This window comes from Schistocerca gregaria, chromosome 8 (genome assembly GCF_023897955.1).
Source record: "Schistocerca gregaria isolate iqSchGreg1 chromosome 8, iqSchGreg1.2, whole genome shotgun sequence".
NCBI classification, from domain to species: Eukaryota; Metazoa; Arthropoda; class Insecta; order Orthoptera; family Acrididae; genus Schistocerca; species Schistocerca gregaria.
Window position 1 is genome coordinate 224,942,489 of NC_064927.1, and position 26,944 is coordinate 224,969,432.

Consider the following 26,944-nt stretch of genomic DNA (forward strand, 5'->3'; position numbering starts at 1 on the left):
TCAAAATACAAATGACTCAGTCTTTTAACCCACAAGTCTACACTATTTGACTGTAGTAGTGATTTTGATTCTTAAATTAGATCATTTGGTTGGTCTAGTCGGTACATACCATTTGCCAATGACGCTCTATCAACCACATTTTTGAATGTGTCGTAGATGCGATAGCATTGCTTGTTAAATAAAACAAAATGATCTTTTTCTAGTGTTTTACTAACAGGTAGTTGATGTGTGCTTAGCTGAGGCACATACAGTATTTCCTCTGCTTTAATCTTGCCATTCTTTTTGTCTGTGAGAATATACACAAATTATCCTAGATTAGATTAGATTAGTTTTTCGTTCCATAGATCCATGCTGAGGAAATCCTCATGGATGTGGAACATGTCACCTTTTTTCCTATTCCTTTTGCAGGTGAATTATCATTATTTGCTATTACAACTTGCAAGCCTCTCACTGGTTTACATTTATTTTCGTCACATCGATATTTACACATGAGCGCTGACGCGCCAGAGTCTACATGCCAATCTGCCTGTGCGTCTTTACGTGGAGCTGCGTTTGAAAAGAACATCTGGTAGCTCGCTGTCTTGACCAGTTTTTCATTCATTTTAGCTCTTGCTGCGACAGTTTTTCGCCAGATGCCCAAGCTTGTGTTAGTTGTAGAACTTTCGACATTTTTGCAACGTAGCATTACTCTTTTTCTTGCTGACTCGAAGAGTAGCGTCGCTTGACGATGGTTTATTACAGGTATAATATATTTCTTGCAGTAATTTATTTTTTATGTAGTTTCCTATGATTTGCAAGTTTGAATTTTCTAAACTTGTAGTTATAGCTTTATATTCATCCAATAAACCTGCATTATTGTGGCCAAGATAGACACAAAGCCCATGCATACTACAGTAGTACAAGTTTATATGACACCTAGCTCTGTAGATGATGAAGAAATTGATGAAATGTATGACGAGATAAAAGAAATTATTCGGGTAGTGATGGGAGACAAAAATTTAATAGTCACGGGTGACTAGAATTCCAGAGTAGGAAAAGGGAGAGAAGGAAACATAGTAGGTGAATATGGATTGGGGGTAAGAAATGAAAGAGGATACCGTCTGGTAGAATTTTGCACACAGCATAAGTTAATCATTGCTAACACTTGGTTCAAGAAACATGCAAGAAGGTTGTATACATGGAAGAACCCTGAAGATACTAGAAGGTTCAGGTAGATTATATAATGGTAAGACAGAGATTTAGGAACAAGATTTTAAATTGTAAGACATTTCCAGGGGCAGATGTGGACTCTGACCACAAGCTATTGGTTATGAATTGTAGATTCAAACTGAATAAACTGCTAAAAGGTGGAAAATAAAGGAGATGGGACCTTGATAAAGTGACTAAACCACAGATTGTAGAGAGTTTGAGGGAGAGCAGAAGGGAACAATTGTCAGGAATGTGGGGGGGGGGGGGATACAGTAGAAAAAGAATGAGTAGCTCTGAGGGATGAAGTAGTGAAGGCAGCAGACGATCAAGTAGGTAAAATGACGAGGACTAATAGAAATCCTTGGGGATCAGAAGAAATATTGAATTTAATTTATGAAAGGAGAAAATATAAAAATGCAGTAAATGAAGCAGGCAAAAAGGAATACAAACGTCTCAAAAATGAAATTGACAGGAAGTGCAAAATGGCTAAGCAGGGATGGCTAGAGGACAAATGTAAGGATGTAGAGGCATATCTCACTAGGGGTATGATAGATACTGCCTACAGGAAAATTAAAGACACCTTTGGAGAAAAGAGAACCACTTGCTTGAATATCAAGAGCTCAAATGGAAACCCAGTTCTAAGCAAAGAAGGGAAAGCAGAAAGGTGGAAGCAGTATATAGAGGGTCTATACAAGGGCGATGTACTTCAGGACAATATTATGGAAATGGAAGAGGATGTAGATGGAGATGAAATGGGAGATGTGATATTGCGTGAAGAGTTTGACAGTACCCTGATAAACCTGAGTCGAAACAAGGCCCCGGGAGTAGACAACACTTCATTGGAACTACTGACAGCCTTGGGCCATACAGTCCTGACAAAACTCTACCATCTGGTGAGCAAGATTTATGAGGCAGGCGAAATACCCTCAGACTTCAAAAAGAATATAATAATTCCAATCCCAAAGAAAGCAGGTGTTGACAGATGTGAAAATTACCATATGGAACAACTGGTAGAAGCCGACCTCAGGGAAGACCAGTTTGGATTCCGTAGAAATATTGGAACACGTGAGGCAATACTGACCTTATGCCTTATCTTAGAAGAAAGATTAAGGAAAGGCAAAGCTACGTTTCTAGCACTTGCACACTTAGAGAAAGATTTTGACAGTGTTGACTGGAATACCCTCTTTCAAATTCTGAAGGTGGCCGGGATAAAATACAGGGAGCGAAAGGCTATTTACAATTTGTACAGAAACCAGATGGCAGCTATAAGACTTGAGGGGCAAGAAAGGGAAGCAGTGGTGGGGAAGGGAGAGAGACAGGGTTGTAGCCTTTCCCCGGTGTTATTCAATCTGTATATTGAGCAAGCAGTAAAGGAAACATAGGAAAAATTCGGAGTTGGTATTAAAATCCATGGAGAAGTAATAAAAACTTTGACGTTCGCTGATGACATTGTAATTCTGTCAGAGACAGCAAAGGATTTGGAAGAGCAGTTGGACAATGTCTTGAAAGGAGGATATAAGATGAAAATCAACAAAAGCAAAACGAGGATAATGGAATGTAGTCGAATTAAGTCAGTTGATGCTGAGGGATTTAGATTAGGAAATGAGACACTTAAAGTAGTAAAGGAGTTTTGCTATTTGGGGAGCAAAGTAACTGATCATGGTCGAAGTAGAGAGGATATAAAATGTAGACTGGCAATGGCAAGGAAACCGTTTCTGAAGAAGAGGAATTTGTTAACATTGAGTATAGATTCAAGTGTCAGGAAGTCGTTTCTGAAAGTATTTGTATGGAGTGTAGCCATGTATGGAAGTGAAACATGGAAGATAAATAGTTTGGACAAGAAGAGAATAGAAGCTTTCGAAATGTGGTGCTACAGAAGAATGCTGAAGATTAGATGGGTATATCACGTAACTAATGAGGAGGTATTGAATAGAATAGGGGAGAAGAGGAGTTTGTGGCACAACTTCACAAGAAGAAGCGATCGGTTGGTAGGGCATGTTCTGATGCATCAAAGGATCACCAATTTAGTATTGGAGGGCAGCGTGGAGTGTAAAAATCGTAGAGGGAGACCAAGAGATGAATACACTAAGCAGATTCAGAAGGATGTAGGTTGCAGTAAGTACTGGGAGATGAAGAAGCTTGCACAGGATACAGTAGCATGGAGAGCTGCATCAAACCAGTCTCAGAACTGAAGACCACAACAACAACAACAACAACAACCCTTCAAGCAGAATACACTCAGTCCATTAAAAATTCAATACTCATTTAATTTTTATAATATGGAAATTATCTTTGACGCCTATTCTTCTACTAATAAACGGTTTTTTGCTCTGGTTGTCTACAGTGTCTTTAGTAAACCTATTCGTAGGAATAGGCTAGAATCTTTGTAGACTTGCTTCACCTTGCCCCGCGCTTTCTTAGCTGTAGGCGTATCTTGCAAATTAACATATATTGACGAATGAACGGAGAGTATAATTTTGGCTCTCGCTGAACAAACTCTATTGTTTGTATTCTAGATACGTTTGCATACAGAACTAGCACATGCCATAGTTCCTCTTTCCATCAATTTCTTAATCGGAAACAGTGTCCTCGTATTTAGAGATCTCATTGTATTAGCTATTACCTGGTTCCAAATCACCGCACGCTGTTGCTAACTTCCGCTATCCAATGACCTGGTATTTTTTAAATATTGCGCTGAATTGTATAGACTGGGCCTATAACGTGTTGGAGGGTAGTTTGTTGACGGCATTTTATTGAAACTGTAAGATTTATGTGTTATACAGTCCATAGAATAAATAATAACAGCGTCCATAGTAACGCCAAAGATACCTATATACTCAAAGTTTAGACTCTAAATTCTCTCAGAATTAAATGCGTAGTCATTTCATCCACCATTAAATTTATCACTTCTCCGGAATAAAAGTAACTAGTAAACCATATCATTCACTTACCTGCGGTTGGTCCAGTTTGACCCATCTATGTTTTGATTTCATGCTACGTTACATGGGGCAAACCTTTTCAAGCGCTTATTGTCCACCCCAGAAAATAAATGTATGGTTTTAGAGGTTTGTGCATTCTACAACTGCAAAATATACACACCATTTCAGTAACTGATGAATCTATCACCAAAAATGCTACGGTCTTGTTGTTGTTACAGCATCTAATATAGTGTTACTGACTTTGACACTTAAGTCTGAATCAGAGAAGCCGAAGGCTGAATGACGATTCGCACTTATTTCTGCTGACTTACTCCTTTTTTTCAGTTTTGGTTAAAAGATTACCAGTATCCTTATAATTTTGTGATGCTGCAGCTGTTTCTACATTTTAATGTAGCATTGGTATACCTTCCAAATTTGCTGTGTTATGCGGTTTCCATGGAAATATTGGTTGTGCAGCCGTTTTTATATGGTGTATCTTTGTGCAAGATTTACGAATTTCAGAATGTCAAGGATGAAATATTGTGGAGTCTTCTGAGCTCGCCGGCGTTTTGTTCGCGAAATCGCTCCAGTCTCCAAATTACAATACACCCGATGTGTTTATGTGTCGACCATTGTAATGAAACGTAATGTGTGTCCTTTAATGTTTCTCGTTAACTATTCAAGTCGGGAAGTATACTGAAATACATGCATGTCACAAACTGGCTGGAATACTTAATAAAAGCCAAATATCTAACTTTTCGTTTTGCGATTTCGTTTTGGCAGAACCGTGTTACCAAGGGAATGGATCCAATGTACATTTCTGCGTGTGGTAACACTGTTGTCATCAAACTGGAGGGAAATGGGCGGATAGTATTGAAGTAATAGTTTATATTGTAAGCGTGGAAAAGAATTAATTGTGCCAAAATGCCTTCTGAAATGATCACATTGCAATTGGGACAGTGTGGAAATCAAAGTAAGTAATATGCGTGTTTCTTCTATTGTGTGCTGTGCTAAAGTGTCAGTGAAGTTACTATTAATAAGAAAGGAAGGAAAAAAAAAACAAAAAAAAAAAAAAACGCTACTACTTGTCAGTAAATCATGAAAATTGATTCTGACCGAGGTTGCATGTATTTATGTTAAAGGTGTACGAGTGTGTGTTAAGGATACGTAAAGTAATTTTACGTTTAAATTATTTCTGCAGTTTTATGTAAACTATTGTGGAGTCTGAAATTTAGTGTCGTATGCGTGTGTTCTAGTTGGTTTTGAATTCTGGAAACGCCTTTGTGCTGAACATGGCATTAGCCCCGAAGGAATTCTGGAACCCTTTGCTACTGAAGGAAACGATAGGAAGGACGTTTTCTTCTACCAGGTAAACACTTGAAGGCTCAGCTCACGCACTCACTCACATCATGTAACAGAACTACTTGTTGTAGCTGCGCGGGTTTTAAGGTTAGGGACTGATGACCTTAGCAGTTAAGTCCCATAAGATTTCACACACTTTTCTTTCTTTCTTTCTTTCTTTTTTTTTTTTTTTTTTTTTTTTAAAAAAAAAAAAAAGCTCAGTGGTTATAAAATAAACACGTTGTATCGTGTTTAATTCAATATTAAACTACTGTGCCATGTGCTTTATCAATGTGTTGACTTAGTAAGTAGCAACAATTTTTTTTAGGCAGGCAATAAGTGTACGTGCTGTGGTGTATAATTTTCCTCTGTGTAAGAGGTCTGCCATTTGTCGCTAGTTGAGGTCAGGTGATAGTGTTGAATGAAGGCTAGAGATCAATTTGTGAGTCAGTTACTTTTTGGTGGTGTTTCTTGGGAACAGTTTTGTCTGTACTTCTGAAATAATCATCTGTATTGGTAAATGAAATCTTTTGCTTACAATTTGGCACTTTAGGTGCTATTTTCATATTTTACTGTGATAAGTAATATTGATTCTGATATTAAATACAAATTTCTTTAGTACTGCTGCAAGTTTAATCATTGCCAACGTGACACCTGTGTCGTCATCCATGTCCAACTGTATAAAAGTATTTTCATGCATTTCACACACCCGTCTACAGCCCTGATGAATACCTGGCATGCAGTTCAGATAAACATAGTCATTTCTATTTTATGTTTTGAGACTTTTTATTTTTAATGTGTTAGTTGTATTGGGTCTTGTTTCTGTTAGGCAATTGCAACAGTTTAAATTCCAGCCTGTGAATTTATTGGCATTTATACATGACGCTAGCAGTAAAGCTTGCCGTAATCGGCACTTCACAAGACTGATATGTAATTGAAGAAGAATAATTGTATTTGAACATTGATAATGTCTTGCTTTGGAGTAGAAGTGTAGCTGATTATATGTTTTAAATTAGTCTATAATATATTTATTTTTTCAACCTGTTCAATAAGGCCTCTAGTTAATTGAACAGGTGAAGGTGCCTTTATCTTACACTTTGAAGGGAATGTCCTTTCGGAAAAAGTTAGTCATGGCATAGAGGTGTGATGTGAATGCTTATGTCCCATCACCCGTGAAGTGCTTCCAATGTTTATGTTTTGGTTATATGTCATCTACTGCGCAGTGGACCCAAAATGTGACAACTGTGGACGATCACTCTGTGAATATAGTCTTTGTGAACAACCGCCTTATGTGTCAGTTGCACTGAAATACATCCTCCACCTTCACCAGTTTGCCCATTCTTCAAGAAGGAAAAGAAAATACTGAAATTAAATCTATTCTCCAGCTGTCATTTTCTGAGCAAAAAAAAAAAAAAAATTGATACTGCCACCCTCGTGGTGGTTTTTGTGCCATTGTCCTCATATCGTGCTCCTAGTGGGAGGAGGAGCTTCATCTTCCAGTCTCTAACATGACACCTCTCTCTCTCTCTCTCTCTCTCTCTCTCTCTCTCTCTCTCTCTCTCTCTCTCTCTCCCCCCCCCCCCTCCCCCTCCCTCTCTCTCGACCCCTTTCCGTAGTGACTTACAGATCAGAACCTGATGCCAATAGCTGAAAGGATTGTGGCTGGCCTGTGGGTCCCAGGGCTGCCTAGCTCATTGTAGGTAGGCTCTTGCAAGAATCCCGGCCACCTGAGGCTGTGAAGGACGAGGAGGAGAATCCAGACAAGGCTACTCTGTTGACCCCGAAGGTGCCAGATCCCCCCATACTGTCAGATTCTGACTCAATGCTCATTGATGTGTTTCCTTCCCCATTGGAGATACGAAGTGATCCAGTTGTGTGGCCGGTCCTCCTGGCCCCTTCATGCATAACCTGCAGTCATGCAACATGACCATTCGATGGAGATGTCCATAACCTGATCATTCAGTGGAAATATAATGGATATATTATCACCTGCTGGAACTGAAATTCCTTATTTCTTCCTCTTCTGGAACTAACATTGCTCTATAAGAAATGCACTCCACTAATGACTACTTCCCGGCCCTGAGAGATCATCTGGTGGGGTCTGTACATTGGTTCACACAGATCTTATCAGTGAGTAGATTCCCTTTGCTACCTTGCTGGAGGCCACGGTGGTCTGGGTTCAAACAGCAGCAGTTGCCATTGGCAAAATTTATTTACCTACAGACAGACCATTTGACAGTGAGGTGGCCTCTTTACTCCAACAGCCCCTCCCCATTTTTGTCATACATGGGGATTTCACTGCACAGTGCCCGAAGTGGAAAGGGGGGGGGGGAGAGAACACCACTTCATCTGGTAGGGATTTTGCACTTGACCAGCTTCTTACTGACCCTGATCTGTGTCCCCTCAGTAATGGTACTCTTAACCCTCTTCAATGCCACCCACAAAACATTTTCAGCTATCAACTTCATGAGCTCTTCCCTCAGTACTGTGGCTTCACTACATAGGTCACTTTGTGTCAGTGACTACTTGCCAGTGCTCCTGTTGCTTCCTTGCCACTACCACAAGGGTAGACTACCAGAGGCAACTGGGAGATGTATGCTTCTGCTTTTACCTTCACCTCCTGTTAGTCATATTGCATAGACAAGGCTATGCAAGAAGTCTCCAACGTGAGCACCCACTGGAACATGTATTCCTCTTTTTACAGGTTCTCCCATCGCCAGACAGTGCCATGGTGGACCAAAGACAGTGCAGTAGCTGTTCAGGATAACAGAAGAACTTTGCAACGTTACAGGCAACATCCTTCGCAGACCAAAGTTATCACTTTTGAGCGACTTTGTGCTAAGGTTCACTGTCTAACTAACACAGTAAGAAGGAATGTTAGGAGTGCTACATCTTCCCCGAAATGTATGCCTCTTCATCCCAGGTGTGGGCCAAGCTTCATAGTCTTGCGGACTGGCAAAGGTACATAGCTGTACTTCCTTCATGATGGCCTCTGTTCTGATGTCACCTCTTGCTGAGCACAAAGCAACCTACTTTATAGCGTCCTCTTCTTACATGACTGCTTCCGGACACTGAAGTGACATTGATGGCATTCCTCTCACCTTCACCCCTTGGCATATTGAATAATATAACAAACCTTTCACTGACTTGAAACTGCTTCAAGCTCTTGCATCCTCCCACATTACAGACCTCGGACCTGATTGCATTCACAGCGAGATGATACTACATTTTAATGTTGCTCAAAGACAGCTTCTACTCAGAAGCTTTAACTGTATTTGGCTCAACCTTGTCTTCCTTTAGCAGTGGCAAGACAGCATCATAATTCTGAACCTTGAGCTGGGCAAAAACCGAAGTCCATCGACAGTTATCAGCTGATTAGCCTTGCCAACATGCTGTGCTTAGTGCTTGAAAGGATGGTTGCCCACCGATTATGCTGGGTTCCTGAATCTTCAGCCATTTTGACCTCCTATCAGTGTATTTTCCAGAAGGGACTGTCCCCAACCAACCATGTGTTTAGATTGGAAACAGCAATCCAACAGGCTTTTTCTCAATGCCAACACCTTATTGGTATGTTTCGACATAATTAATATGACACAGCCTGGGACTGTCACGTTTTACTTATCCACCATGACTGGTACTGTCGAGTTACTCTAGCAATTTTTGTTCATCAGTTTTTATCCCACTGCTTGTTCTGGGTTCGAGTTGGTACTTCACTCAGCTCTCCATAACACGTAGAAAAGGGTGCCATGCAGAGCTCTGTGCTGAAAGTTTCACTCTTCATCATTGCCATCAAGGGGCTAGGGGACTTCCTCGGACCACTGGCCATCCCTGTACTATATGTCGGTGACTTCCACATTTGATGCATTTCCACTCCATAACCTTGACTGAATGCCAGCTCTAAAGTGCCATGTGACAGGCCTCTGCTTTGGACACATTCCCATTGTTTCCCATCTTCTCCAACATGGACCATCCCAACCACAGCTGTATTTGAGTACCCAGAGTTTGTACGTTTTTGCACAGTCCTGCATTTTGGGACTCCTCTTTGACAAAAAGCAGACTTGGTGGCTGCATATTTTACATTTATGACTAGCTTAATGTGAAAGTGTAATGCTCCCTGCTTCCTTGTCCACACTTCTTTGGGTACAAATGAGAGTACTCTCTCTATCTTCTGGGCCCTTGTCCAATCTTCCACTACCATTGTCAGGTTTATGACTCGGCAGTGCTTTCAGCTTTGAAATTGTCAGACTCAGTTCATAATTGTGGAGTTTGACTGGCCACTGGTACCTTCTAGTCAGGAAGACAGCCCTCTTGCCGAAGTGGGGATCATCCTCTTCAGTTCACCTATGCAGTCGCCATTTGACAGTTACCTGATCATCGGACACTCTCCCTGTTTTCTTGCGTACACCCTGGAGTTGCTACGTGGCTACGAATTAGGTCTGATATATCTCGAGGGCCTAAAGTCACAGTTGCCCCCATGATCCATTGTCATCTGTACCTTTGTTTTTTAGCACTGTCACTGTGCTACCAACTTTTACACTGGTTATGCTTTTAAAACTTCTACACTTGAGGAACACCATTCATTGCAGGGAACCTGTAGTATTTTATGGTGGAGCTGATTGTCATTAATAGAACCCTCTGCCTGTATTCAGACCATTCATCCATGTTACTCCTGTCACTCTGTACTACCTGCCGTTCATGGCCTTCTCTCTGGGCCCAATCATACTGTATGTTCAGTTGTATTTCTCTGGTTCCCAATTCATGTGGGTATCCCAGGGAATCAATACGAAATTGGTGATCCCTTGATGCCTCAGAACATGCCCTACCAACCGGTCCCTTCTTCTCGTCAAGTTGTGCAACAAACTCCTCTTCTCCCCAATTCTATTCAATACCTCCTCATTAGTTATGTGATCTACCCATCTAATCTTCAGCATTCTTCTGTAGCACCACATTTCGAAAGCTTCTATTCTCCTCCTGTCCGAACTATTTATCATCCATGTTTCACTTCCATACATCGCTACACTCCAAGTCTACAAATGCTAGAAACATAGGTTTGCCTTTCCTTAATCTTTCTTCTAAGATAAGTCGTAACGTCAGTATTACCTCACGTGTTCCAATATTTCTACGGAATCCAAACTGATCTTCCCCGAGGTCGGCTTCTACCAGTTTTGACATTCATCTGTAAAGAACTCGTGTTAATATTTTGCAGCTGTGGCTAATTAAACTGATTGTTCGGTAATTTTCACATCTGTCAACACCTGCTTTCTTTGGGATTGGAATTATTACATTCTTCTTGAAGTCTGAGGGTATTTCGCCTGTTTCATACATCTTGCTCACCAGATGGTACAGTTTTGTCAGGACTTGCTCTCCCAAGGCTGTCAGTAGTTCTAATGGAATGTTGTCTACTCTTGGGGCCTTGTTTCGACTCAGATCTTTCAGTGCTCTGTCAAACTCTTCACGCAGTATCATATCTCCCATTTCATCTTCATCTACATCCTCTTCCAGTTCAATAATATTTTCCTCAAGAACATCGCCCTTGTATAGACCCTCTATATACTCCTTCCACCTTTCTGCTTTCCCTTCTTTGGTTAGAAGCAAAGCTCTTGATATTCATACAAGTGGGTCTCTTTTCTCCAAAGGTCTATTTAATTTTCCTGGAGGCAGTATCTCTTACCCCTCGTGAGATAAGCCTCTACATCCTTAGATTTGTCCTCTAGCCATCCCTCCTTAGCCATTTTGCACTTCCTGTCAATTTCATTTTTGAGACGTTTATATTCCTTTTTGCCTGGTTCATTTACTGCATTCTTATATTTTCTCCTTTCATCAATTAAATTCAATATTTTTCTGTTACCCAAGGATTTCTATTAGCCCCCGTCTTTTTACCTACTTTATCCTCTGCTGCCTTCACTACTTCTGTTTCTTTCCCCCATTCCTTTCAATTGTTCCCTTATGCTTTCCGAGAAACTCTGTACAACCTCTGATTCTTTCAGCTTATCCAGATCCCATGTCCTTAAATTCCCACCTTTTTGCAATTTCTTCAGTTTTAATCTACAGTTCATAACCAATAGATTGTGATCAGAGTCCACATCTGCCCCTGGAAATGTCCTACAATTTAAAACCTGATTCCTAAATCTCTGCCTTACCATTATATAATCTATCTGATACCTTTTAGTATCTCCAGGATTCTTCCATGTATACAACCTTCTTTTATGATTCTTGAACCAAGTGTTGGCTATGATTAAGTTATGCTCTGAGCAAAATTCTACCAGGCGGCTTCCTCTTTCATTTCTTAGCCCCAATCCATATTTACCTACTATGTTTCCTTCTCTCCCTTTTCCTACACTCAAATTCCAGTCACCCATGACTATTAAATTTTCGTCTCCCTTCATTATCTGAATAATTTCTTTTATCTCATCATACATTTCATCAATTTCTTCATCATCTGCAGAGCTAGTTGGCATATAAACTTGTACTACTGTAGTAGACGTGGGCTTCGTGTCTATCTTGGCCACAATAATGCGTTCACTTCAGGGCAGGATAATTGGTATAGGAGCCTTTCCTGCTGCGTGATGGGTTGGGGGACTCTCAACACTGCCCCTTTTGCCTGTTTCATCCCTCTTTTCCTCTGTTTTAATTGCTTTTAGGAGGTCTGCCTCTTTTTTCTGTTACACCCTTTTCCCTGTTTTAGGAGTTGGTCGCTATTAATTAATTGGTGTTATGCTCGCCTTTAATACTGTGCCTATAATTGGCCGTGTCGGCAGAGTTTTAGGGGTCCTGCCCCCTTCACATGCGGAGTCCTGGCAGATGCCCATGTGCTCCCTTAACTATTTCTCTCATCTTGTTGTATTATTGACAGCCCAACTGATGTCAGTTACATTTTCAGCCTTTTCCCTTTGAGTGTTTTGGGTCTTTTGATTAGAAGGCATCCTTTGTTTTGCAGCTGTCTTTGCCCTCAGGCATGTTGGCAGGTGTTAGGTGCGAGAGAGGTCTTTCTTGACACAGCTGAGCCCTGGGATACCACATGTCTGCCCTAACCTATGTACCTATCTAATCCATGTTTGTATACATACATTGTTTTTCAGCTCTTGCATCAATATTTCCTTCACTGCCCCATTTTTATCACACTCACATACTTTCCTCATCTGAGCACATTCCTGGTGGATATTGCTCTCTCCAAATGAACGAATCCTTGCCAGAGGGACTAAAGACCTCGCATTTTCACCCTGTACCCCAGATGACCATCCAACCATCAAACTTTGCAGAGGATTTATAACGTGATTATTGATTACCAATTCAAGCTCTGATCAATATGCATACCCAGAAATTTTGAACTATCAGTTCTACAAATATACTGTAGCTTCCCAAGGTAAACTGCACACCTGCTGTGCCAAATATGGGCTTGGAGCATAGGCAGACACTTGTTGCAGCTGATGTAGTGGCATGAAACAGCAAAAGTGCAAGTTAATGCACAAATGGATTATTCATTCAATATAAAAACACGTATCATAGTGGTTTTTGTGGCTCCTCTTTCGTAATTTAACACTGAATTTGGATATTAACATTTTTAATAATGATTAATTTTAGGTAAATAATTTTGGTGACCAAAGCATATAATTCGGAGCTAGTAGTTGTGCAACTTGTCCATTTTATCTCAACTAGTAGATCTACATAGTGATGGCAAGCTGGGGACTAGTGTGTTAACACAAGAGGAAATTTTGAAAAAATTGTCAGTTTTTTACATAGTGTAGCTCAAGGAATAAGAGTTGTAAGCTCATGTATTGCTCACCATCTTTTAGCAGAGCCTTTCAGAACAGTTTGATGTATGAACCACAAATTTTGGTGTCTCATTTTTTTCTGAAATGTGTTTTGTATTGCAAGTGGAATAAAGCACAATACCTATTTCGGTTAAACATAATGCTTGTTTCTCTATTTACCCTGAGTTACACTACTGCATCCTAGGTTGTTCCTTGTTTCTGATGTTTCCCTCATTTTTCCTTTTTCTATTATTACTTCTTTTTCTTGCCCCTTTCGTGGATTCTGGCAGTTTCCGGTGATTAATTGTGGCAGTGTGGTACTGGTGTGCAAGACTCTCACTCCCCCTTGGCTGTCGAACTTACTTGGAGTTACTTCGCTGATCTTCTTTCAGGATAGTTGCCTGTGATATTCTACCCAGCTTCTTCTCTGAAGAATAGATGCCACACTGGAGGAATATACTTTTAAATGACTCATACACTTGAGAGTGCTTTGAATTCAATCTCGCTATATTTCATAACATGCAACAGTTTTCATACACTAAACATTTCCCATAAGTTTGACACCTTCTGGTCCGACAGAAGCTATTACAGTCATCTACAAGACAACTGTCCCAACTTTACAGCAGTAAATGAGAGAGTGAATGAATAAGTCTCTTCTTTTCTTTCAACAACCTTCAAATGTTTGCACCAATAATGTTTTATATCTCACAGAGTACGATGAATTTACTCCATGGGCGGGATGTGTAACTTCTTAGGCAGGCTCGGTGACTACCTGTTCGCGCCACCGTCCATCCAATACATGTTCGTCCTGTACACCCACAATTGTGGGGCAGTAGACATAGTTCTACTTTACCACACTTATCCCTAAAATAACGTGTTCGAGACGGTGAAATTAAGTGTCTCTAGAACTTATCCTGAATTCTCGAGGCACTACAGGGCCCCAACAATGATTTCTCCTCTGAGAAGTCTTTGCAGTTGATGACAAAGATCTGTGTGTATTAGTCCAGCAGGCACTCCCATCAATTCCATAACCTTAAACCTTGACACTGCACCATCATTGGAACATAGCAGAGCATCCATCACTCCTATTTTCAAGCATTTAGTGCTACCAGAACAAGTTTTGGTATCCAATCCTGTATGCAGTAGTTGACTTTCTTTGTTCAGAAAACTACAGAGAACGTTGAAGACAAAAATTAAAAACTCAATTTTTTTACAGTTACTCGTGTACTAGCCCCTTAAGATTGTTCATTTTGTAGAGGCTGGGAATAGATTAACTATCCAGTTAGTGGTGGAACTGGATTGCCAGTAACTCACTAACCTGGACAGGGGTGCAGTGGAGTGGCAGGCAGGTTTCTCTTTGTTGTCTGATGATTTGTCATGAAAGCAGCATTGTTAAACATCCATTTTATTGTTTATCAAACTACAACAGATGTGATGGTGGTCGGAAGAGCCAACGTCTGCAAAGCATGAGATGTACTCAGCTAGCCAAGAGGTGCTTAGGTAGGCAAGTGGTCTGTTGATTAAAACTGTGTGCCCGACCGAGACTCGAACTCGGGACCTTTGCCTTTCGCGGGCAAGTGCTCTACCAACTGAGCTACCGAAGCACGACTCACGTCCGGTACTCACAGCTTTACTTCTGCCAGTATCCGTCTCCTACCTTCCAAACTTTACAGAAGCTCTTCTGCGAACCTTGCAGAACTAGCACTCCTGAAAGAAAGGGTACTGTGGAGACATGGCTTAGCCACAGCCTGGGGGATGTTTCCAGAATGAGATTTTCACTCTGCAGCGGAGTGTGCGCTGATATGAAACTTCCTGGCAGATTAAAACCGGACGTCGGGCACACAGTTTTAATCTGCCAGGAAGTTTCATATCAGCGCACACTCCGCTGCAGAGTGAAAATCTCATTCTGGAAAGAGGTCTGTTGCCACAAAAAGTGTCCAGTGTTGTGTGGCCAGGGAACCAATCAAGTCAGTGAGTTGCTAAGGCTGCTGACTCGAAGATCATACAGTGGCTCATGCCTGCATCCATACAGACTAGGTGCGCCCACACAGCTCAGGGCAGGGTATGCCGAAGCCCATGGAATCGCACCAAGGACACAGTGTGGGTAGGACTGTTCACAGCAGCAGTGTCCACTTATGCAAACGGAAGCAGAAAACAGAGATTGCCGCACAGGCGAAGGTGTCTGAGCAGTTGTATAGCCTGGGCTCGAACTGTAACCCACTAGGGTAGGAGACTGGTAGTGACTAGAAGTGAGCCCACTGGAAGTCCAGTGGTGGCAGCTCGACTCGTGCTGACTCGAAGACTGGTGTAGATCTCTACTCAAAGCTGGCAGCTATCAGACTGCATACATCTGTCTACAAATGAGTAATGTTTATATTGGCTTGGCTCATCCCTGTTTTGCCGAGGCATCAATTGCTGCCATGTGAGCCACAACAGAGCCACAGCTTCTTTGTGTAGCAACCACGTCACCAGAGCTACAGCGGCTGTGCCTTTCTTCTGTGTTGCTGGTATTAAGGCTCTGATCTTCCTACTGGGCTGGGATATGTGCTAAGTGCCCCAACATTGCAGAGACGTTACTTCCTAGATCAGTAAGTAGCCCCTGATGTAACCACCCGCAGCTGGCCCCAGTGCGATCCATTTCCATAGTCCTCACGCTTAAAATGTGGGCAGCATTTTTATTATACTTATCCACACCAAATAGAATAGCTATGGCAAAACAGTTTATTTGAAGCTATTGGTAACATAAAAGGAAACAGTATGATTTAATTGCCGGAAAGTAATTTGATCTAACTGCAGTGTCATTATTATTCAGGAAAAAGTAATATCTTGATGTTGTGGTTTTCTAATAGTAATTTGTGCCATATTATGCTGCTGTTAGTTTTAGGGATCAAGAGGTCATTACAATTCTATAATATTAATCTTTTTATTGTTATGTATTAAAAGTATGGCATGAAATTCTGTTAGACATGTATCCTTCTAGGTATTACAGTTCGAAAACGTTGGTGCGGCATCTTTCCAACTTCTGTAAAACACTTGTTAGGCATCAGTGCTTGAAGCACTGATAACGATATTTTCTTCAGCCATTTGTCATTATATTGTGAATGGCAACATAATGTGGTTCAAGGGCTCTAATTTTTTTTATTACAACTTACGTTATTGGTTTATGATGTGTGGTTTTATGATGATATTCTCATAACAAACAGTAACTTTGCTTTCATAGTGATTAACTTTGTCTTGTTTTTCTGTGGATAATTGATAATGCAAACGGCATTAAATTTCTATGACAATGTTTAACTCTGGAACCTGAAAATGAATGTCATTTCTGTATTCTCTGATATAATGTGAAGTTGGTAACAACCTCTCAGTATATTGCAATCTAGACTATTTCTTTTTTTATTTAAAATTTAACGGTTGTATATGTCCTCAATAGAATATACTAACAAGGTAGCTCACTATTAATTTAGTATTATATTTTGGTTTCACTCCTTAGGGAGCACAGCACCATTTAATTATATTTTGCTCCTTCTCTAGTTAAGAGATAAATAACAGCTTTGAATAGTGGTAGGTATAACAGATGTAAGATTTAAAGAAGAATAAGTAAAGACAGTTGTGTTACTGCACTTGTTCTGTAAACTTTTTTATTCAATACTGCCATTGTATGTATAATGTAATTATGAAGTCCATGCTCAAACAATCCAGGATGGAATGTAACAATAGTGTGGTTTCAGTTGCCTGATACTTTCGACGAAGACCTTGCTGACTAAAAGCCTATTTGTGCCAGTCTTTTTGCTGTGCCTATCTGCAACTCAGCATCTCCACTGTATGGTGATTAGCAACTTTCCTTTTATAGTATTGTTATAAAGTCCATGAAACATTTAAAAGAAGCAGTGTGGACAGATGGCCAGAAAAGCACAATAAATGTTACAGTATGTGACAGACAAACTCTGAAAGTGTTTGTGAATGTTCTGTGCATTGATACTTTGTCAAAACTGCTGTGATTCAGTGTTGCACGTCTTTGAGGTTCTGGGGTAGAGGTGGAACATAAGACTATCCTTGATGTAACCCCCCCCCCCCCCTTCCCCCCCAAGAAAGGAAGTCATTTCTGAAAGTATTGGTATGGAATGTAGCCATGTATGGAAGTGAAACATGGTCAATAAACAGTTTAGACAAGGAGAGAATAGAAGCTTTCGAAATGTGGTGCAATAGAAGAATGCTGAAGATTAGATGGGTAGATCACATAACTAATGAGGAGGTACTGAATAGGATTGGGGAGAAGTTTGTGGCCCAACTTGACTAGAAGAAGGGATCAGTTGGTAGGACATGTTCTGAGGCATCAAGGGATCACCAATTTAGTAATGGGGGGGAGGGGGGCAGCGTGGAGTGTAAAAATCGTAGAGGGAGACCAAGAGATGAATGCACTAAGCAGATTCAGAAGGATATAGGTTGCAGTAGGTACTGGGAGATGAAGAAGCTTGCACAGGATAGAGTATCATGGAGAGCTGCATCAAACCAGTCTCAGGACTGAAGACAACAACAACAAGAGATAGTGTGTTGGCATTCATCCAATATGATGGTTTCAGCATGTGTGGAGTAGCAGCCAAGTGCTCCCTTCAACTGTGCTATGCCCGGAAGGGGGTAAAGTGTTGGCACGGGATGGGTAATTTGCTAGCTTTGAGGGTTGGGCTCAGGAACAGTGTTGACACCTGAACAAGACAATGTGTTAGTTGACACATGTAAGGAACACCCATCTTAAGCACCATTTCAACTCCTTCTGAGACCAACTTTCCTATACGCTCACAAACCATTCGCAACAGCTTACAGGCAGCATGGGCTTATAGCCCATGTGGCTGCTAATAAAGACATCGTCTCTAATGATCACAAACTCTATAGACTTGCTTTCGCTAAATTTAATGTAGACTGTGACTGGCACATCATCTTTTCTGATGACTCGGTACTTAGCTCAGCAAATGAGACTCTGGTGATGGTCTGAAAGCCACAGGAAGCATATTTTGACCTACAGTATGTGGTGCAACATTCACTTGTTGGTCACATCAGTCTCATGCTGGGGGCGGAAGTCATTGGATGGAATATGGATACTTCATTGAAGTTACGGTCACCTCACCTCAAATCAGTATGTTTGCATCATAAAACACACAGTTAAGCTCAGTGTGAGGATGCAGTAACCCAGTGGAGTGATCCAGTTCCAGCAGGACCACTTAACTGATTCTCACAAGTCAAATCACTGAGCAATAGTTTTTGTAACAGGCTGACCTCGGCCTGATCATCTGGCCTGTTGGATACATGGGGGTGTGTCCCCAGATGGTGAGATATATTTCCAGTTGGTGACTGCTTCCATGCTTCAACGAATGAGGCAGACAATTGATGGCAGTCACAGGTGGTTCTCATACTTGCCTCATTGCTGATGCAAAACTTTCCTCACTTCACATTCCTCCACTTTATATGACAACTTTTGATATTTATATTTATTTTATCTGGCAAGATTAGGGCCTTCAGGCCCTCTCTTACACCTAACCAGGCATACTCAGATTGAACGAGTTACAGTTAACAGTAGTAATGTCAGAGAAAAAAATAGAGATTATAACAGTAGTACAATGATAATTATAACAATCAAGGATGATGATGATGATGATAGTAATAACTATGTATATGAAAGTAAACTTATTTTACTTTTGTGAATGTCAGTCCTATTGTTAGTTGGGAATTTTCTCGTTATGTTCTTGCAGCTTGCGATTTATTCTCATCGAGCAGAGACATAAGACGATAGAATGGGGTGAAAGAGATATAGAAGAGGTAGATAGGTTAGAGGAAGAGAACTAGAATGGTAAAATTCGAAGCTGTGATGGAGAGGAGAAAGAAAGAGATGAGAGGGGCACAACAATGGTGGCTATACCGTCCCTAATATGTAAGTTTTGAGTTCCCTCTTGAATGTTGAGTGGTTCTGGATAAGACGCAGATCACAGGGGAGCGCGTTCCGTAGTCATATGGCTGAGATGGAGAATGAAACGGAGAAAGATTTTGTGTTATGTGAAGGTACAGCCAAGATGCCAGACGTATCCAATCTGGTATATAACAATTTGTTTGTTAATTGGACATCTGAAATAATTGACCTTTAAATTGTATTTATTGAATATGTGCTATGTAACACTTAGTACATGTAAATTTGAAAACTAGGGCACAAGCAAATCTATTCAAAAGAATTGCAGTCAGGGCATGCACCAAGGATATTGTTCCTTGCACTGTGCCAATTTCTCTGTGATATCTCTTCAGAGAAAGAACCACTGCAGAACATGCATTCACCTTCTTCAGATTGCATCTTAGAAGCATTGTCCCCAATCAAATTTGTATCAGACTCCGAATGACTGGAAGATTGTGTTTCCTCAGCTTTTCTCTTTTTCATTTTCAACAGCAAAACATTATATTGTATGTCCTATGATTCTGCTGTGGCTTTCTTCTGTTTGAATTGTTTTAAATGTTCCCCGCATAGAGACAAAGTTTGCTAATTAACAGATTCCGAACCTGCTGTTTATACCAGAACTCTGGTGGCTGTTGATGTTGCTTGCTAATTTTGGTTGCTGGCTAGATATTATTTGGACGCACATTTACTCCATTGTTTGCATCTTGTATGGTGAACTGCTGTATTGCAAAGTCATTGTCTCTAAGTACATGCCTGTTACTTTGGAAGAGACCTGTTTTCCAGAGAATGTTTTTAGCTGTTTTTAGCTGTTTTCAGAACTGCTGCTATCACATAACCTTGTAATCAAAAATGAGGTTGCTACTTGATAGGGTTATTGCCCACCAGGTTTTTTTTGTTCGAGATAATGCTTTTTAAACTTCTCGGGGATGGTGCATTTTAAGTAGTGTCATGAATTCCACATAAGATGCTGCATTTTATGCATGTGATGGGGTGATAAACAGCTGATGTAGACACAGTTTTCTCTTGCTTCATCTGTCACAAAAATATGATGTGATGCCTGTCACAAAAATTGACAAAACTGTCAAACCACTTATTAAAAATAAGTCTGAATCCATCTACGACGGTGGCAAACTGAAGTTATCATAAGTTATACGAGATGGTGTATCCTAATATTTGATCCTGTTATGTATTAAGACATCCATGTATATCCAGGAATGTGTCATCACATGCTAGAAACCTAGCCTAATAGTTCTGTTGTTCTGTTTGAAGGAAAAATCGCTTTAGCACATGGAAGAGTATGTTGTGAAGAATATAATAATATGCATATTGTTGTAATAGGTACTAGACTTCAGGTATAAAAGCTCTAAAAGTGCATACACTCAAAAAACTTGAAATTCAACACTTCTAAAATAATCATTTCTCAAGTTAAATTCTAATTGCAGTAAGGTAGTGATGATTACCATCATCTGACATCTATCATTACGTACCCACAGCCGACTGACATTATTGACTTTTATTTTCCTTAAATTATGGAAAAGAAGCTATACTTTTGTGTTAGAAAACTGTATTCTATGCTTAGAAGGTCGTTAGTTTCATATCTGCTTATCTCTCTTGGATCATTATACTCATCCAGCTGAATTTTAATAAATAATGTCTGACACAATTTCAACATTTTATCCAGACCCATTACATGGAATAGTTGAACTTATTTTTCTCAACATATTTGTAATTTTACTTAGAGACCCATGTTTATGAACTCATTAAACATTTATTTCTATTACTAAATTGCATCTTAATGATGCCACATCTGCTTTCCCATTCTAACTGCTACTTCTATGACTAGTTTTATGCATACAGCCAAACTTCACTTCGGCAAGTTAATTTGGACCTGACTGTTTCTGAAATTGCAAGTAACAGTGAATTTTAGGGTTCCCAAATAAAAGGACATAGAGATTGTTGTTGAGCTTGGCACTTCATTTCAGTGCTTAATTTGGAAAAAAAAAAGGGGGTTTATGATTACCAGTGTCTTATTACCAGTTTCGTTTGCACCAAAGAATTGAATAATTTTCAGTTAGTTACTCTCTTCTACATTTGAAATATCAGGTTCATAAAGGATAAAATTTTGATCTAAAATCGCTTACTTTCAGCATAATAATGTTCCCTCTCCTTCACAAAACAAATGATTTTAAAATAATTTAGATCAGCGTTGTTTATAATTTTTGTCAATTTTTTGATACATATGTGTTTGACTTGTACTTAAATAGTTCTCTTAAAAACAAGAAATAGCATTCATCATTTTTGTACTCAAGACAAGTGAATCTACTACCGAAAGGCTGTTGGCACCTACTGTGAAGGAACATAAAAAACTTTGCCAAATGCCATAACCAAACTCTGGTTCAACGAATGACAGCCAGGCTTTTTGATCATTAGTTGATTGCACTGTGATACTAATACTTCCTTTGGACCACATCTAGCACTACCAATCAAGTAACTGCATTTTTTTGCGATCACTGTCTATATCATATGGCTGTCTTGGCTTGCTTCGCTGCCATTTCCAGCAACTACACTTGATGGCTCCCCTGTGAACAGTTTTCAAAATGAACGTGGCAGCATCACATTCAAAATGTTGTGGGTTTGTCTCTCAATCTTTCACATGATATATCATTTGCTACATTATTTTTAGCAATTTACATGTACTGATTATAAAAAAATGTTTCATGGACTTTATAACTAACCTTTATTTTCATGTCACACTATGATCACCTGCCATACCATTTTCTCCTCTTCTATTAGATCTGAATCTGATGATGACCTGTAACTGTGGTTGAAACTTGTAATCTGAATAAACATAAAACGTTTCCCAGATTGCGTTCCTCCTCTTCATTATATCCCACATAGTATTGAGCATTATCATTTGAAGTAGCTTGTAACAATCAAAAGTTTTTGTTATACCCACGTTATAGTTAATGGTGTGTCATTGTTTTGCCATGCTTGTTTCTTTTATCAAGGATGTTTTTTTTTCTTTCTTTTTGTATGAAGCACACTCAACAAAATTAACTTCTTTCTCCAAATTTTGTTTAGGCTGATGATGAGCATTACATTCCACGTGCAGTGCTACTGGATTTGGAACCAAGGGTCATTCATACAATAATGAATTCTCCATATGCAAAGGTGTGTACTTTTTGGAAAAATTAGTGTGATGTTTTGTAACATCTGCAATATAATAAGCAAGCTAGATGGTACAGAACAATAATCAGTCTGTTTTTGCAATTAACTGTGTTTAGTGTTTCATAAATGTATGCTGTGATTTTTTTTTGTTAAAGTTTGTTACATAGTTGAGAAATGAAAGTTCAGTTATGAAGGCCAAAGAAAGCAACTTCATTTCTGGAAAAATACGAAAATCTGCAATCTGGAAGAATATAAGAAATTGTTTTGTTCCCTTCTCATATATCCAGTTCATCTGTTTTTGTCCCCATGTAAGGTGTGGCCTTTTTCCCCATTTTGTTGCATCTTTCATACAAATCCTTTTTTTATCCTGATAAATGATTCTCATTTTCAGTAATCCAAGGTTCTCATTCTTTTTGGCAGTGCACTCATTTTTTTAATTGCTGTATGTGAATAAAGGCCTTTCTTCTGCTTTTATAGATTGTTGTAGTCACTTACAGGTAATAGATTTGTGTTGCAACACTAGTGACTGGTACATCAGAGTCAATGCTGAGGGTGAAAGTGTGAGATGTACAATTAATAATGTTTGTTGGAATAATTTTATTGCTTAGTGCACAGTGTTAATATTGTAATTCCATCATATTTGGTAACAGGTGTAACTTTCATCTTTCAGTTATACAATCCAGAGAACATTTACTTATCAAAGCATGGAGGAGGTGCAGGCAATAACTGGGCATCAGGGTACAGCCAAGGAGACAAATTACAGGAGGAAATATTTGATATAATTGACAGAGAAGCAGATGGAAGTGACAGTTTGGAGGTAAGAGTAATTGTTTTCTCTGCACGTGAGCAGTTTTATTTATGTTTATCAAGAGAAACTGGTGACATTTTTTTTTCCCAAACAGAATTAATTTTTAGTTTGTGGGGGAAGAGAATTAGTTGTTACTAACTTCACCCTTTCTACTTTCTGCATTACTAAATGTGTCCCAGTTGCCCTTATCCTAAATTTAAAGCTTAAAATGAAACAAATAATGTATTGTAGAAAAACTGGAACAATAATAATATGAAATATTACAGTAACTGTCAAATACTACTTAGGTATTTTTATCCAATTGGTATGGAAGATCTAAGAGATATGGACTGCAAAAGGGGTGGGAGGGGGGGAGAATTACATTCATCAGGACGATGCATAGTACACAAAAGTGCTACAGGAAATGGGAAACCTGAAGAATTTGATGTATGAATTGTTGGGACATCCATCTTGATTAAGAGCTTTGTTGTTCTGACATATTCTGTACGTAAAATAATTAGTAGCTAAAAAAACACTCATGAAGTTGTGGCAGCTGTTTTTCTGGGCATTTCTTTGACCTTCCGGCTACAGACTAGAGAGAGCAGGTGGAAAGGTAGGGGTTTAATGTAGCTGTTTGCAGTATATTCATCATTGCTGTATTGAGTTTCTCTATTACAGCTTTTGTACTAAATTAAGTCTACCCATGAGGACCTGAGTGCTAAAACTAGAAAGACGGAAGCTCAGAAATTGATGAGCTTATTCAGCCTTCAAGTGTTGTTTATTTGCTGCCACCAGTTATTTGCAGATATTTGGTTGCCTATGCACATTTTTGTACATTTTAACTTAAAAATGTGAATTTTTTATGTATCATTTTTGTTAAGAAATAGTTCATTAATTTTTGTTACAGGGTTTTGTCTTGTGTCATTCCATAGCTGGAGGAACCGGCTCTGGAATGGGCTCCAATCTGCTGGAAAAATTAACAGATCGTTACCCAAAGAAACTTATACAAACATATAGTGTGTTTCCAAACCAAGATGAAATCAGGTAATTTACACAAACATTTTATTGTTTGAATCACTTCAGTACTCTAAAATCAGATTTTTAAAAACAGTAATTCTTCATCATATATACATCAAAAGGAAAGTTTGTTGGAAAAAACTATGACAAAATTGCTCCCAACTAGTTACTTTCAGAACATATGTCAGTTCGGCTGATACATCTTTTTCTCTAATTTTTTATTGCATTGTTCAGTTCTCTTCCTCTTACTCCAGTTTCTACTACTCGTCATCTCTATACTGAAACTGGCACAGTGCTTACAGTTAACTATTTTGGACCAGCTACTCTCTCTCTCTCTCTCTCTCTCTCTCTCTCTCTCTCTCTCTCTCTCTCTCTCTCTCTCTCTCACTCACTCACTGCTATCCTCCCCATCATACACACACACTCTCTTTTTCATTTTTGTCTCCTCTCGTCCACACAATGTGTGGGGTAACACTTCCTTTCCCTTTCCCAATCTATCCCTCTCCTATCTCTGAGGAAGGTACTATTAGTTCCACGCGTTAAGATAGTAAGTGTACTTTTATACGTTTGTCAACAGCATTGACATTTATTCTGAAGGTAAATGATGGGCAGTAATTCTGTCTTCTTTTATAGATTTCTTGAGAGAATTTTCCTACATACGAGCACAGACCCCTGCCCACACTGCACGCACAAAGAGTTTCGACCTATTTGTGATTTGTATTTAGCACTTAAAGTGGAGAAGTCAGGAAATGGCATGCACAATTAGTTTTATTAATGTTCTGTATTGTTCAATTAAAAGAAGTTTGTGGATGAAACTTTGGTTTTTTCCTAATCTGTCATACGACCATGGCATATTCTCAGACTGCACGTGATGAATGTTGCCTCTTCTATAAAAATACATAAAAACATAGCATCACATTAGTTTCTAGTCTGTTCTGTCCTCCCCCCCCCCCCTTTCCCCTTTCTCTAGTTAAACACTTCTTACAATACCATTACTTTGTAAAGTCTTTGAATGTCATTTTTGCAAGACAGAAGCTGAGGACTTTTGAAAGGTTAAATAAATGATACATAATTTAAGAAAAATGATTGTGTTTAAACATTAATAATGCTTTGCTTTGGAGTAGACAAAGTGTAGCTGTTTACACTGACCACCTAAGCCTTGTAAGGTAGTAAAACAGGGCGAGAAGAGATTATGTGTGATGCACAGCATTTGAGGCCAAGCCAGGGAAATTTGATATGTGCACTGAAATCTCATTAGTACATTTTTGAAAGGACACAGGTTTGGAATGTCATAAGCAGGAAATCCTACAGCCAAAAAAAAATCCTAATTTGGTAATGACTTGATTTTTTTCGGTTGTTAAAATGTGTAGCACTTTTTTGTGTAGTTAAAAATAGCACATTTGAGACTATATGATATTGCAATGCAACACTTCGTGACATGCTATATAAATAAATTGTTATTCTGAATGTGCCTTTTCGAGACTACATTCAGACTATCACACCCAGAAACTCAAAATTATGTATGTTTTAAATGTAGTGACACTGGTGACATCCAAGCTGCCGGACATGTACTCTTAAGCCAATAGCCAGTCAGAATGCAGGTACATCATGTGACACGAGAGGATGGCATCCTATCTCCAAAATGTGAACCCATATTATAGGAACGTGCCTAAAAGACTTGGATATCAACATTTAATTTCAGTCTGAGTCAATTTTTTGGGTGTCAGTATGTACCTGCATACACAGTATATGTTAATCACATTAACATCCAATTTCAGTTTTACTGTAGGTAACACTATCAATATTCATGTGTAACTCGTAAAACATAACATTGTGTATAAGTAAAGTAACTGTTTAATAGAGAGAGATCATCACCCAAAAGAATTTGAATAAATAAAAAATCAGCACAAACCTGGCATTTGATGATTGTATTTATTCAAAAAGTGAGGCAGAGTTTACACAGATGCTCTTAATAGAAAGGAACATAATTCATTTTGATTATTTTCCATAAGTGAATCACTACTATTGTTAATATATATTGTCATTGCTAAAACTAATGATATAGTATAGGTATTAATCGAACTACTCTACATTACACTGCATAGTCCTGTCTTTTCTGACATTTAAAGAAAATGTCAGTTGTTACTTCTTTGATAAACTTCAAAACTTATCACACAACATTTGTGTCCATGGCTTCAGTAGCTCTCATTATTGTAGGAACTGGCGAAGGTTCTGTTTCACCCTAGTCTTAATTTTAGTTTTTCTCTGCCATCTGCTCCTACAACACTTCATCAGTTGTCATGGTCTGACAAGACAGCAACACCTTCATCATACTCAACATAATTATCAGGCTAAGGCTTGTGGTATTTCATCTTGCCCCATTATTGGTTGCCATTGTTCAGCTGCAATCTCATTGTTTTGTGATGTGGTATCTTCTGCAATTTCATCATTTTCTGACGTGGTCTTTTCAGTAAGTGGCAGAATCCGATTAAATCCAGCCTTCTGAAAACAGTTTGATGCTATGCTTTCTTGCAAAGAGTCCCACACTTTTCTCATAAAATGCATAGCATCCAAGATCATCACTTTTCTTCTTATACTATGAAGACAGGCACAGCCTCTTCTGTGCAAGAATTTTTCTGTATTCTTGTTTCAGATATTTTATATTGTCTTGGTAGAGTGGCTGAGGGTAACTTGTACAATTGGAAGGATAAAACACTAAATTTATGTTAAGAAGGTACAATGTATCTTGAGGATGTGCTGCACCTAGGACAATAAAGAGGATGATTTTCGTGTTTCAGACTCCCAACCTCACATCCCAAGCACACAAATATTCTTTAAA

General features: G+C 39.2%; 1 protein-coding gene across 8 annotated transcripts in view; it reads left to right on the forward strand.

Moving 5' to 3' along the window:
• The first annotated feature begins 4,377 nt into the window (after positions 1-4,377).
• LOC126285388 (tubulin gamma-1 chain) overlaps positions 4,378-26,944 on the forward strand; it is a 64,761-nt gene continuing 42,194 nt past the window's right edge. Inside the window, exons 1-6 of one of the 8 annotated variants that reach the window (XM_049984727.1) lie at positions 4,640-5,079; positions 5,363-5,475; positions 16,927-17,023; positions 22,215-22,304; positions 22,972-23,118; positions 23,996-24,132. In XM_049984727.1, coding sequence (XP_049840684.1) covers positions 5,399-5,475; positions 16,927-17,023; positions 22,215-22,304; positions 22,972-23,118; positions 23,996-24,132 — 548 coding nt within the window. In that variant the 5' untranslated portion in view covers positions 4,640-5,079; positions 5,363-5,398. Of the gene's footprint in view, positions 5,080-5,182; positions 5,279-5,362; positions 5,476-8,186; positions 8,409-16,926; positions 17,024-22,214; positions 22,305-22,971; positions 23,119-23,995; positions 24,133-26,944 lie in introns of those variants that run through there. The other 7 variants (XM_049984730.1, XM_049984726.1, XM_049984728.1 and 4 more) reach the window with 7 other exon arrangements.